This window comes from Charadrius vociferus, unplaced genomic scaffold (assembly GCF_000708025.1).
Source record: "Charadrius vociferus isolate BGI_N301 unplaced genomic scaffold, ASM70802v2 scaffold621, whole genome shotgun sequence".
Lineage (NCBI taxonomy): Eukaryota > Metazoa > Chordata > Aves > Charadriiformes > Charadriidae > Charadrius > Charadrius vociferus.
Window position 1 is genome coordinate 727,484 of NW_009646926.1, and position 14,055 is coordinate 741,538.

The 14,055-nt window shown below is 58.4% G+C and overlaps 2 protein-coding genes across 2 annotated transcripts in view; one reads left to right on the forward strand and one right to left on the reverse strand.

Annotated features, from left to right (window-relative positions):
- CCDC102A (coiled-coil domain containing 102A) overlaps positions 1-3,448 on the reverse strand; it is an 11,968-nt gene extending 8,520 nt beyond the window's left edge. Inside the window, exon 1 of the mRNA XM_009894497.1 lies at positions 3,354-3,448. Within this exon, the coding sequence (XP_009892799.1) occupies positions 3,354-3,448 (95 nt within the window). The remainder of the gene's footprint in view (positions 1-3,353) is intronic.
- Positions 3,449-3,625: 177 nt separating this feature from the next.
- Positions 3,626-8,505, forward strand: GPR114 (G protein-coupled receptor 114). The gene is given in 12 exon segments (XM_009894498.1): positions 3,626-3,689; positions 3,823-3,907; positions 4,013-4,139; positions 5,065-5,199; positions 5,335-5,451; positions 5,610-5,652; positions 5,806-5,912; positions 6,474-6,592; positions 7,394-7,459; positions 7,461-7,832; positions 8,028-8,290; positions 8,429-8,505. Coding segments are annotated over 12 exon segments (1,575 nt in total).
- The last annotated feature ends 5,550 nt before the right edge of the window (positions 8,506-14,055 follow it).

Below are 14,055 nucleotides of genomic sequence, written 5' to 3' on the forward strand. Positions count from 1 at the left end.
GGCGAGGGGGGGGAGAAGACCCTTTTTCCTTTGGCTGGGCTGGCTGGCATTGCTGTGGAGCTGTGCTGTGGTGGCTGCAGGCGGCATGGAGGATGCCAGCTCCATCCCAGCATAGCATCAAACTGTAGCACCATGGAATGACAGCATATCTCAAGTTAGACGGGACCCATAAGGATCATAGAGTCCAACTCCCTGCTCCTTGCAGGATGACCTAAAACTAAACCATTTGACTACGAGCATTGTCCAGATGCTCCTTGAACTCTGAGAGGGTTGGTGCTGTGACCACTTCCCTGGGAAACCTATTCCATGGACTGACCACCCTCTCACGGAAGAACCTTTTCCCAATATCCAACCTGAGCATTCCTGATGCAGCTTCATTCCATTCCCTCATGTCATGTTGCTGGTCACCAGAGAGGGAAGAGCAGCACCTCCCCCTCTGCTACCCACCTTGAGGAAGGTGTAGACTGTGATGAGGTCACCCCTCAGCAATGAGGTCACCTGTCAGTGATGAGGTCACCCCTCAGCCTCCAAGCTGAACAAGCCAAGTGACCTCAGCCGCTCCTCCTAAGTGTTGTCCTCAAGATCCTTCACCATCTTGGTCACCATCCTCTGGACACACTCCAATGCCTGATGTCCTTCTTACAGTGAGGTGCCCAAAACCGCACATGGTGCTCGAGGTGGGGCCGCACCAGTGCGGTGCAGAGCGGGACAGTCACCTCCCTCAACTGGCTGGCGATGCTGTGCGTGATGCACCCCAGGACACAGTTGGCCCCTTCGGGCTGCCAGGACGCATTGTTGACTCTTGTTCAACTTGCCATGAACCCAAACCCTCAGAGTTCTTTCTGCAGGGCTGCTCTCCAGCCTCTCGTCCCCCGATTTGTACATATAACCAGGATTACCCCATCCCAGGTGGAGAATCCAGCACTTGCTCTTGATAAATGTCGTGCAGTTGCTGATTTCCCTGCTCTCTAGTCTATCCAGATGTCTCTGTAAGGCCTCTCTACCTTTGAGGGAGTCCACAGCTTCTCCTAGTTTAGTATTGTTTGTGAATGTACTTAATGTACATTCAACTCCTGTGTCCAGATCATTTATAAAAACATGAATCGAGCCCTGGGGAACCCCACTGGTGACTGGCCACCAGCCTGATGTCACCCTATTTACTGTAACTCTTTGAGCCCGACCCGTCAGCCAATTGCTCACCCAACGTATGATGGACTTGTTTAGCTGTGCGCTGGATGCTTTATTTGGAAGGATTCTGCGAGAGACGGTATGAAAAGCTTTGCTAAAATCCCAAAACATCACATCTACTGGCTTCCCTTGTCAACTCAATGGGTGACCTTGTCATGACAGGGAATTAAGTTGGTTAAGCAAGACTTTCCCCTCGTGAACCCGTGCCGGCTGTGGCAAATGACTGCGTCGTCTCTCAAGTGTTTTTCAATAACTCCCAGAACAACCGTCCCAGGGTCTTCCCTCTTACCCTTCCTGAAAACGGGGACAATGTTTGCCAGCTTCCAGTCAATGGGGACCTCTCCAGACTCCCAAGACCATTGAGAGGTGTCCCGCGATAACATTGGCCAGCTCTTCCGGTGCCCTGGGATGAATCCTACCAGTCCCCGTAGCTTTCTGTGCATCCAGCTGGGGCAGCAGGTCTTGAACAGGTTCAGGGTCGGCTGGGAGTTTATCATCGCCCCAGTCACGGTCTTCCAACACAGGGCTCTGGAGGTCCCAGGGCCCATCACTGGTGTTAGGGGAGGCAGTGAAGAAGGCATTGAACATCTGAGCTTTGTCTATGTCCCTATTTGTGAGGTGACCAATCTCGTTAAGCAACAAACTGATGTTACCTTTGAGCCTCCTTTTGCTGTTAACATATTTTTAAAAGCCCTTTTTGTTGTCCTTCCCAGGGCTGGCCAGCCTGAATGCCAATCGAGCTTTGACTGCACACATTTTCTGCCCACAGTGGTGATGAGCATCTCTGTAGTCCTCCTGTGTCACCTGTCCTTGCTCCCAATGTCCTTACGCTTTCCTTTTCCGCCTGAATCCCAGAAGTAGATCCCTGCTTAGCCACACCGGCCTTCTGCCCTGCTGGCTTGGCTTCCCCTGCTTACCAAGTGCCGATGCTCCACTTAGACCGTGGTGCCAGTGCTGCCACAGCTGCTGGCTGGGCTCCTCAGCTCCTCAGGGGTTGCCGGTAGTGGGAAGAAACTCATTAGAGGCAGAAGGCTAATTATATCAGACATGCCTGGGGAGCAGGTTGTCTTTGGGTCACACTGAATCGCAGACGACTGCAATAACGAGCATCAGCCTCCATGTCCTTGGGGTTTGGCGGTGCCGGGGATGCTCCCCCCACACCCGTCCCTCACTGGGCTGTGAAAAAGGAAATCTAAAAGCTCTCTAGATTTAATCTGCTCATCTGCATATGAACACTTCCTTTTCTGTTGCCTCAAGGGCTGCGCAGGCACAGCTGGAGCAGCCGACTCCATCGAGGTGCTGCTGACACTGGGAGCTGCCCCATGCCCAAGGTAGGAGCTTTGCTGGAGGAGCGAGGGGGGGATGCAAGGGGCCGGTACAGTGCTGGGGGCTCGCTGGGGTGCTGAGCCGCTGCCCACCGAAGCAAAACCCTGCACCCTGCTGTTTCGGGAGAGCGCAGCGAGGGAACGATGCCCTCTCCATCTTGGTGGCAGTGGGGATGTCATTTGGCATTGCTAGGCTGTGCCGGGTGGCAAGAGAGGTTGGGGTAAGTGCCTGCATTGGGCACCCTGGTGATCAGAGAAGTGGAAGGGTTTTTTATTGCAAAACATCCTAAAGGGGACATGGTGGTTATCCCTCACTGGGGTCAGAGGGAGGTCTGTGCAGGCAGCTGGCCACGGTGCTGCCCACTGCGCTGCTGCTCATGCCCCGGGAAGCTCCAGCTGCGCTGGCCATAACCAGCCTCAGCGCCTCGAAGCATCGATCCCATCGCTGCATCCATCCACAGTAAAACCATTTGTTGCACCCAGGCACTGTCAGACTCACAGCCCCTCTCCCAAGCTGCTTAGGGTGCCAGCAGCATTACCATGGTGGATGTTGCTGCGAGCGACACTGGGTGCAGCGTTGCAAGGGATGCAAATCTTGCTGCCAGCCACTTTCCCAACCGCCCTGCACCAGGGACACTTCCTCCTCCCCAGCTCAGTGCTGAGCCACTGACAGCAAGCCCCGGCACCACGGCAGAGCGTGCCGGCGACCCTTCTGGCTTGCAGGCTGCTTGCCGGGGATTTGCAGGTGAGGTCTGAGTCCCGGTTGGGGCAGGCGGAAAGGCAGAAGCCTTGCTCCCCATGGTTTTACCACTGTAATGATAAAACGGATGCGAAGGACACCCTGCACCCTGGTCACTGTGGTAAACACCCTCCTCCTCGCCCTGCACTCGCATCCACTTCTGGTGCAGCCGCTGGGTGCTGACAGGCTGGGGCATTGCTGCTGCGATGGCTTTGGTGGGGCTTGGCTGCTGGAGGTGAGAGGAAGCCACCAGGACCCAATCTTTGTCTTGCAGCCAGCACGTGGGAAGGGGCTAAGGTCCTGGGGGTCACGGGTGGGGGGTCCAGGGCGCTGCCCAGGTCCTGGGTGCCTTTTGCAGGAGAGGACCACAGCGATGCCCACCCCACTGCTCATTGTCCTCATCCTCTGCCTTGCTGCCTGCCTCCTGCGGTGTCAAGGTAGGCACACCTCCCATCCTGGCGTTGGGCTGGGGGCTTTTGGGGCCGTCTGGGGCTCCCCAGGCTGGGGCGGGCTAGGGAGCAGGGCAGGGTGCCGTACACCGAGGCTCAGCTCCCAAAACACCTCCGTCAGAGCCAGAGGAGATGAAGATGAACATGGACACCATGGAGAAGGAGCTGCAGCAGGGCTGTAGAGGTGCCCACCGCGCCAGGGAGAGGTGAGCGTCAGCTCCTGCCCCGCTGTCACCAGATCCCTGACATCCCCCCAAACCCACAGGGGCCGGATCCTCCAGCACCCTACCCCGAACACCCTCCCCATGTAGGTTAAATCAGCCGGATGGGAAGCTGGCCCTCTGGAAGAAACGCAACTTCACGGGCAGCATGATTGAGATCTACGTGTTCAATTTCAGAACCGAGGACTTCAGAGGGTTAAACCTCAGTCACAGGATGGTTGGTCCCCCTGTGCCGCTTAGGCTATTCCCAGCGGATTCCCAGTGACCGCCTCTGGCCCCCTCTGGCCCTCCATCCCCACTGGGAGGTGCTGCGGAGATGCTGACACTTCCCCACACTGGGTTTCCACCATCCTCCAAGGATGCTTTATGTCAGCAAAGCCTCCTGAGATGCAGCTCTGCTGGGGTGCCACAGGCAGCTGGGGCTGCAGGTCCCCAGCACTGTTGCTGGGATAAATCTGGGGGCTTCTAAAGCTGAGGGGGGGTGGGGGGGTGGGGGGTTCTGCAGCTGAGAGCCAGGATTTCCATCCTGAAGCTCTTCTGATTTATGAAAAGGGAAGCCCTGGTCCCCACCTCCCTGCGGTGGGAAGAGAGAGGGAAACTGCGGTGGGGAACACACGGGGTGACTTCCCTGTCCCGGTGCAAGGGGGTCGTGCAGAGGCACCACAGCAATTCCCCCAGCCATGGGGCTGCCCTGCCAGGGAGGTCCAACTGCTCCTGCCAGAGGTCCCTTCCTATAGGACAAGGCAGGCTGTGCAGGCAGGGCTGCCTGCCTGCCAGCTGGGATCCCCCTGCTCCGCACCTGGGAGGACAGACCATGCAGGGCAGCCCACCAAGGTGTGAAATCCCAACGGGAAAGCATCCCGGCACGATGCTGTCTGCCCTGTGCTTGCCCCACGGTGGGGCCGGCAAGACCGTGCCCACCCACGGGTGACAGACCCCCCCACCCACAGCCACCTCATCTGCTATGGGCTGGGAGGGCTCCGATGTCGCGATGCGAGCAGCTGCCAAATCTGCAGGGCCATGCCAGTAACTGGGGTGGCTGTGCTTGATGGGGGCAGCTGGGGCAGCACCCTGACCCCCCTGCCTCGGGCCAGCTGAGCACTGGGCAGCCGTACCCATCTCTCCCCTGCCCACTGGTTCAGGATGAGAAGCCGGGCGGTGGCAGGAGGTTCAAGCACGCCATGAACTTCCCAGCCGAGCTCGTGGAGGGCAGCCGGGCCCGGGGAGTGGAGCAGGAGCTCGTCTGCATCTACATCCACAGCCCCTGCATCTTCCAGGTGAGTCACAGGTCCTCGCACAGGCCCCCCTGAGCATCCCCGGCCAGAAGCACACCCACCCCGCTGAGATGTTTGGGGTAGGCGGGATGTCCTGGGGACCTGGGACTCTCCCTGCAGGCACCCCGACTCTTGCAGGATGCCCATAACAGCTCTGTGCTGAACGACAACGTACTGGGAGCCTTCCTGCAGAGTGGGCACGTGGCCGGGCTCAGCCGCCCCGTGGAGATCCAGTTCTGGCACGACATGGTGCTGGTGAGCAGGGCTCCACCAGCAGCATGAGCTGGGGGGGTTCCCAGCATCAGTGTTTCCCCTGGAGTTGGGGAAAGTGTCCTCTCTCTGCTTTGGGACCAGCAGGTCCCTGGGGAACAGAGAGGGTCCCCAGCTCTCCCCCTCTGTCCCCTTTCCACCAGGATGCCTCCAATGCCACCTGTGTCTTCTGGGAGCCCAGTGCTGGTAAGTGTGGCCATGGCCAGGACAGGGGCAATGCCAGCTCGGTGCCACCCCGAAGGCATCACCTGTCCAGGCAGCCCTGGCAGGGCTTGATGTCCCCTTGATGTCCCTGTCCCACGGCTGCTGTGCCACCCTCCGACGGCGGCTCTCCGGCAGGCGCAGGCAGCACAGGCAGCTGGAGCAGGAAGGGCTGCAACACCACACACAGGGAAGGCACTGTTATCTGCCACTGCGACCACCTCACCTACTTCGCCGTCCTGCTGGTCTACCGCCTTCCTTCCCCCCTCCTCCTTCCCTCTTTTTCTTTCTTTCTTCCTCCTTCTTTCTTCCACCTTCCCTCCTTCGTTTCTCCTTGCTTCTTCCTCCTACCCCCATGCTCCTTCTTCCTTCCCTCCTTTCTACTTCCTCCTCCTTCCTTCATTCCTTCCTTCTTTCCTCCTTGCCTCTTCCTCCTTCCCTTGTTCCTTCCTTGCCTCTTTCTCCTTCCCCCTTCCTCCTTCCCTATTTCCCTCCATACCTATTCCTTCTTCCTCCTTCCCTCCTTCCTTCTTTCTCCATCCTCCATCCTCACTTCTCCTTCCTTCTTTCCTTACTCCTTCCCTCCTTCCATTTTGCTCTTTTCCCCTTCCCTCCATCGCTCTTCCTGCTCCCTGGAGGTGGGGGTGTAGGTGGCTGGGAGGGTATGGGGTGTATGGGGGGTGTCCTGCAGGTGAGGGTGGCCAGGGGGTGGTTTTGCAAGGCTCCCTCTTCCCCCCCTTTCCCAGCTGGTGGGGGCTGCTGTGGGGGCTGCCCCAGCTCACCCCCTCCCTCCCCGCTCCCGGCAGCTCCCGGCGGGCACCCTGACCCCAGCCCAGCTGGCATCACTCACCCACATCACCACCATCGGCTGCTCCATCTCGGCTGCTGCCACCCTCTGCACCCTCCTGCTCCTCTGCTTCTCCAGGTAGAGCTGTGCCGGGCCATGCCATGCATGCCACATTGTGCTGTGCCATGCCATGCCATGCCATGCATGCTGTGGGCTGTGCCCTGTGCCATGCCGTGCCATGCTTTCCACATGGTGCTGTGCCATGCTGTGCTGTGCTGCGCCATGCTATGCATGACACACCTTGGGCGGTGCCATGCAATGCCATGCCACACCATGCATGCCACAGGTTGGCCTGCGCCATGCCATGCCCTGCCCTGCCATGCCCTGCCATGCCTGCCACGTTGTGCGGTGCCGTGCCATGCCGTAACATGCCATGTCATCCATGCCTTGCTGTGCTGTGCCATATGTGCCTCGCTGTGCTGTGCCGTGCCATGCACTGCCATGCCCTGCCATGCCATACCGTCCTTGCCTTGTTGTGCTGTGCCTTGGCATGCCGTGCCATGCATACCACATTGTGCTGTGCCATGCCACGCCCTGCCATGCCGTGCCATACGTGTCTCGCTGTGCTGTGCCATGCCATGCCCTGCCCTGCTATGCCATACGTGCCTCGCTGTGCTGTGCCATGCCATGCCATACGTGCCTTGCTGTGCTGCGCCGTGCTATGCCATACCATGCATACCACATTGCACTGTGCCATGCTCTGCCATGCCATACCATGCACATCACATTGTTCTGTGCCACGCTATGCCATGCCATCCATGCCTCATTGTGCTGTGCCTTGCCATGCCATGCTTCACCATGCCCTGCCACTCTGTGCCATGCAGTGCCGTGCCACCTGGCGGGCACTCGACAGCAACCCTGCTCTCCCCTCTCTTGTAGGCAGCGGCTGAGGGACAACACAACCAGGATCCACATGCACCTCCTGGTCTCACTGCTCCTGCTCAATGCTGAGCACGCCGCTGGCTGCCAGCGCCGAGGGGCTCTGCCGGGTCACTGCTGCCCTGCTGCATGCCTGCCTTCTCTGCACCCTGGCGTGGATGGCCACTGAGGCCTTCCACCTTTTCCTCCTCCTCGTCAAGGTCTACAACATCTATATCCAGCACTACCTCCTCAAGCTCTGCCTCTTTGCTTGGGGTGAGTGGGCACCTGGCTGGCCCTGCCTGCCCGCAGCATGGCTGCCCCGGCATGGCCCCACACAGCCTGTCCCTGTGCCCGCAGGTCTGCCCACGCTGGCTGTGGTGGCTCTTTTCATCTTCAAGAGAGATACCTATGGGTACTACACCATCAGCACCTCTGAAGGCTACAGGAACGTGACTATGTGAGTTAAAGGGGGCTGCCAGCTCCCCAGGCACCCCTGGCACCCCATGGACCCTGGGCACCTCGTAGAACCCAGGCACCCCTGGCACATCATACACCCCAGGCACAGCATGGACCTTGGGCATGGCATGGTCCCAAGGCACAGCTTGCACCCTGGGTGCTGGCCTTTGTCCCCAACAGAGTCCCTCTCCTCCAGGTGCTGGCTCACCAGCCCGCCGGTCCATTATGCCACCCTCTGCTACACCGGCCTCATCCTGCTCTTCAACATGCTGGTGCTGGGGAGGGTGGTGATGATACTGCGGCGGATCCGGCGGCAGAAGGGGCAGGTGAGGAAGGACTGGGCCACAGTGCTGGGGCTCACCTGCCTGCTGGGGACCACCTGGGGGCTGATCTTCTTCAGCTTCGGCGTCTTCCTCGTCCCCCAGCTCTACCTCTTCACCATCCTCAACTCCCTGCAAGGTCGGTGGGGAGCACTGGGGAGGGGGTTGGGAGACAGAGACCCCGCGGGTTGGGAGCAGCAGGGTCCTCGTCACGTTCCCGCTCCTCACAGGAGCTCGGTGCCCCCACAGCAGTGACTGTGTTGCCACCCACTGACAGGTCTCTTCGTCTGCCTCTGGTACATCACTGTGCACCGCCGGAGCAAGCTGGGCTCTGTCAGCAACACCTCCAGATAACACGCCCCGACGCTGGGGTGAGGGGCTGCAAGGGTGGCTCAGGAGCTGTTCCCCAAGGATGCAGCGTGGTGGCATCCCCTGGCCTGGACAGCCGGCACCATGGACACCACAGGTTTCTTCAAGGGAAGAATTTGGGCTGCCCGTTCATTAGTAACCAATACTGACTTCTTCTGCTGAAGGTGAACACTTGTCATTAAAAGCGCCTTTTCATTGCCGGTGCAGGTGTCCCCACCGCAGGCGGAGCGGTGCAGCTGTGGCCGGGCTCCTGCTGCCACCCCATCACCCCCGGCCCCACGGCGGGCAGAGCCGGCAGCCACGCTCTGCCTTGTCATTAGTGATGGTCCCACTAGATGGCATGAGGATTTCAAGGATGGTCCCAGCTCTGGACTGTGCACACAGCAGGGCTGGACTGCAGTGCCGGTTAGCAGTGCTGGTTAGGAGTACCGGTTACCGGTGCTGGTTAGCGGTACCGGTTACCAGTGCTGGTTAGCAGTGCTGGTTAGTGGTACAGAAGAGCCCCCTGACAGCCAGGAGGGGACATCCGAGCCCCCTCGGGAGCATCGCACACAGGACAGGCAGATGCAGGATCTCGCTGCCTGCATCCCCCCAGCCTGTTTGGTGCCGGCACAGCTGTGGGCTGGCGAGCGTGGCTGTAAGGCTGTGGCACCCTCGACCCAACCTGCCCAACATGCATGACAGCAGCCCACCAAAAGCCCTCCTGCTCGCCCTAAAGCCAGCGCGGGGACAGAGGCCACCCGCAGCCCCGGGTCGGCAGGCAAACGGCTGACCAGGGCTTCGACTTGGCATTGGGTGGACGTGCCGGAGCAGAGGAGAGGGTGGGAAGTGAGTACATGAAGTGATACGCTCTCACTTAGGAAGGCCAGACCCCGAGCAGAGCTCCTCAATGCAACCAAACCCTTTACCGGGGTTCAAGCAGTCCAGCCTGCAGGAAATACACAGCAGAGACAAATTGCAGGCACTAAACCCATCAGTTGGAGGCAGCGAGTCGGCCCTGACCCTCCGGTGTGTCCCCCTATGCCGGGCTTAGCCTGGAACTGTACCCATGGTTTTGCCTTTCCTGGTGCCTGAGATTTTGGAGCTGGGCATCCCACTCTGCCTGCCGGGATGCAGAGCAGCATGGCGGTGTGGTGATGCCGGCATGGCCGCAATTCCGCCTGGTGGTGGCAGCGGGGACCCCATCGTCCCCACACTTGTAGCTTGCGGGGTGTGCCAGCAAGGTGCCATTTTCTGGTGCTGCCTGTTTTTGGTCCGGTGGCAGGGGACCAGGCATCACCAGGAAGACTCACGGGGTGACACGCTGCCCGTCTCTGCCTTCCCGAGCGGCATTTCCCTTTCTGACTGCTTCCCGAGGCCTGGTTCCGGGCAGCGAAGGAAACCGCCGGCTCTTGTTCTTTGTTCTGTGCACAAAGAGCAGCCAGCGCCACCGAGTTTCCATCCCTCCCCAGGACAAAAGCCTGTCCCGCCGGGGCTGTGCCCCCCCCGCCTGCCAGCTCGCTGTGCCCCCAGCTCCCACCGCGTGACAATGAGCTGTGCGTGTCTCACCGCTCCGGCGGCTGACTTCAGCTATTTATTAAGAAGCCTGGGGGTTTGGTGAGGTGCCAAGCGCTCGGCTTGTCCCCCATGAGCCCCACCATGGGAGAGTCACATCCTGGCCGTGGTAGCTCCATCCTCCCCTTTGCTCTCAGGATGTGTTTTCCATGGCCCTTCCTCCCCGCCTCAAAATTTCGGGGTTTGCGGCGTGAGTCATGCCGGCTGCCAGTACCTGCATATGCGCTACCACAGGCACATGAATAAACCTTTTTCCGGTATCTGGCGGTGCTTGGAAAACAATCGCTTGGTGGTTGTCCCCAGCAGTGGGAACATGGCACCCATGGGGCATGGTGGTCCCCGGGGAGCTGAGCACCTTGTTGGGGACCAGTGGGACACGGTGGCGCCGGGGAGCTGAGGCCATTGCTGGGGACTGGTGGGACATGGTGGTCTCCAGAAACTGAGCCCCTTGATGGGGACAGGTGGGACACAGTGGCTCCAGGGAACTGAGCCCATTGGTGGGGACCAGTGGGACATAGTGGCCCTGGGGAGCTGAGCCCGCTGTTGGGGACTGGTGGGACACGGTGGCCCCAGGGAACTGAGCTCATTGGTGTGGACCAGTGGGACACAGTGGTCCCCTGGGAGCTGAGGCCGTTGTTGGCAACCGGGGGCAGAAAAGGCACCTTTCCCACCCCACCACAGCAGAATTGAGGTCAAAACACTCCCCGAGATCCCATGGGAGTGCAGGGTGGAGTCCCGCCTCCCACCACCCCTGGTGGCCCCCAGCCCCGGGGCACTGTGGGCAGGAGAAGGGGGCTCCGGCCCATCTAACCTCCCCAAGGAGAAATAATCCTGTTTACCTTTCCCTGCGCCTTATCGGACAGCAGGCCGGTGCCGGGCTGCCGAGGGGGCGGTTGTGCTGTCCTTTTTTACCCCAGGAACAGCGGCTTAGGGTCACCGCGGTGCCTTCACGCTCCGGTGCCAGCCCTAGCCTGAGGGGCAAAGCTCTGAGAATATTTCAAATTCTCCAAACTGTGGGGAAATAAGCAGCCAGGGAAGAGACAAAATCCATTTGGGAATGGGGAGGGTGGGGGGGTAGGGCAGACCTCAGCACCATTTTGAGGTCCACCTTGGGGACTCGGCTGCCAGGGAGCAGACGTGCCCGGTTCCCGCATCCCGTGGCATCATCCTCACGCCAGTGCTTGTACAAATACCCCTCGGGAGCAGTTTTCCCCCAGAATTCCCTGACATCATCACAGCAGGTTTATTAGCCGAGCCCAAACAATGAGCGGGTTTATTGCCCGCTCTACGGTTGGGTTTTACAGCCCTGGCACCTGGCGAGTCACTGCTGTTGTTGCCTGCCAGAGAAACGCTGACGTGAGGTGGGGTGAGGGAGTGCCCACCTCCCCTTTTGATGTATTTTTGGGAGCAACGCTGAGGAGGGGGGAGCGGTGGCGATGGGGGAGCGGGAGCACCCACAGCTCACCCGGGATCACCATCCTCCGCGGTTCCTGAGGCTGCATCGCTCACTGCATATGGATGGGGGACCTCCAGGCATCCCCTCCCAGCAGCTTCATCCTCCTCATCCTCACCCTCTTCCTCTGCCTGTTTGCGGTTGCAGCTCCCCTGGGAGCACCGTGGCCTCCTAAGGGGCTTTTTGAGGGGGGTCTCGGCACCCTGGGCTGGGGCTGGCACCCGCCGGCTCACCCTCGGCCTCGGCCAGCGCACCTCTGCCTGTACTTGCCACGCCGTGGCTGGCAGCAGCCTGGCAGGACGGGGCCCGGGCTGCCCGCCCCCTGGCCTCCTAAGGGGCTTTTTGAGGGGGGTCTCGGCACCCTGGGCTGGGGCTGGCACCCGCCGGCTCACCCTCGGCCTCGGCCAGCGCACCTCTGCCTGTACTTGCCACGCCGTGGCTGGCAGCAGCCTGGCAGGACGGGCCCGAGCTTGCCCGTCTCATGGCTGTGGCCATGCCACCGCGCTGCCCTGGCACGCTCCCGCTCACCCGCCGCCAGCACTTCTGTCTCCAGGGGGCTTTTAGGAAGTTTTAGGGCTTTTTAGGCGGTTTTGGATGTTTTAGGGTTCTTTTGGAGCTTTCAGGGGTTTTAGGAATTCAAGGGGGTTTAAGGAGCTTTTAGGGCTTTTAGGAGTTTTAGGAACTTTAAGCATTTTTAGGAGCTTTTAGGGTTTTTACGAACTTTTAGGGGTTTTAAGAGCTTTTAGGGCTTTTAGGAGGGTTTAGGTGTTCTAGGATCTTTTAGGGCTTTTTGGAGGTTTTAGGGGTTTTAAGAGCTTTTACGGCTTTTAGGAACTTTAAGCAGTTTTAGGACCTTTTAAGGCTTTAGGAGCTTTTAGGAATTTTAGGGGTTTTAGGATCGTCTAAGGATTTCAGGAATTTTAGGGGCTTTAGGATCTTTTAGGGCTTTAGGAGCTTTTAGGAATTTTAGGGGTTTTAGGATCTTCTAGGGGTTTTAGGAGGTTTTAGGATCTTTTAGGGCTTTTTGGAGGTTTTAGGGGTTTTAGGATCTTTTAGGGCTTTTTGGAGGTTTTAGGATCTTTTAAGGCTTTAGGAACTTTAAGGGTTTTTAGGAACTTTCAGGGCTTTAGGAGGTTTTAGGGCTTTTAGGAACTTTGAAGGTTTTTATGATCTTTTAGGATCCCTTAGGGCTTTAGGAGCTTTTAGGGTTTTTAGGAACTACTGTGGCTTTAGGAACGTTTAAGCCTTTTAGTAACTTTTAGGGCTTTAGGAATTTTTACACTTTTTAGGCGCTTTTAGGGCTTTAGGAGCTTTTAGAGTATTTAGGAACTTTTAGGGCTTTTAAGAGCTTTTGGGCCTTTTAGGAACTTTCAGGGCTTCAGGAGCTTTTAGGATTTTTAGGAACTATCAGGGCTTTTAGGAATTTTGAGGGCTTTTAGGAACTTTAAACATTTTTAGGATCTTTTAGGGCTTTTAGAGCTTTTAGCACCTTTTGGGGTTTTGAGGATCTTTTAGGGTTTTGAAGAGCTTTGAAGGTTTTTAGGAACTTTTAGGGTTTTCAGGAATTTTTAAGGCTTTAGGAACTCTGCAGGTTGCGAAATAAACCCTTATCAGCCCAAGTAAGTGCCGCTGGCCTGATCTCAAGGGCAAATGTCCCTTGCAAGGGACAGCACAAGGATTTCCTCTCTCTCCGTGCTCAGCCAGCGTCTTTGAAGACAGCAGCACGGCCTGCCGAGTTACAGATAATCCCAATAACATCAACAAGTGCAGACGTCGACCTAAAAATAACTTTTGATAACGTCAAGTGCGGGACAAAAGCTCTTTGTTCATAAACAGCGGCAAGAAGATGGCCTAAAATGCCCTTTCCTCACTTCCACGCAGGGTCCGCACCTGATCCCCCCCCTCCAGGAGGGCCTGATCCTGCGGGAACCGTCTCTGGGTTTAGCAGTGTTATTCCTGGGAGGCAGATTTACGGCGTTTCCCAAAGGAGCTGGTCAGGATGACCTGCAGCAGGAGGCTGGACTTGCCACGATGCTGCTGCGGCTCCGGCTGCCATCAGCATGTGTCTCAGAGCCGGCCCTTCTCCCTGTAGCATGGGGACGGTTAGGCTTCAAAGGCCACGTTAGCCACGGTCCAGCCACGTGAGCCGCTTCCCATGGGAGCCTCTTCCCGTGGGAGCTGGGAAAATGCAGGGCTTGGAGCTGGAAATTAAACCAAGCCAGGGGGATGACGCAACATGCGGGGTGTCCCCTGGCCTGGGGGGTCCCAGCGCCGCCATTACACCTCCAGCACCACGGCCGCCTTTTATCTCCATCGCCTTCCCTGCCGGAGCAGGAGGTTGTTTCCACCCTTCCCCCAGCAGAAAGAAAAGTCTCATTCAAACCATTGAAAATATCTGTAAAAGCAACTATTTACCCAGGGCACTTCCCGGAGCCCTCCCTCCTCCCTCCGGCTCCCAGCAGCCCCAGCTTTCTCCAGCCTGGCTGCTTTTCAGGGCACACAAAGGACTGGCATGGCTGGATGCGGGC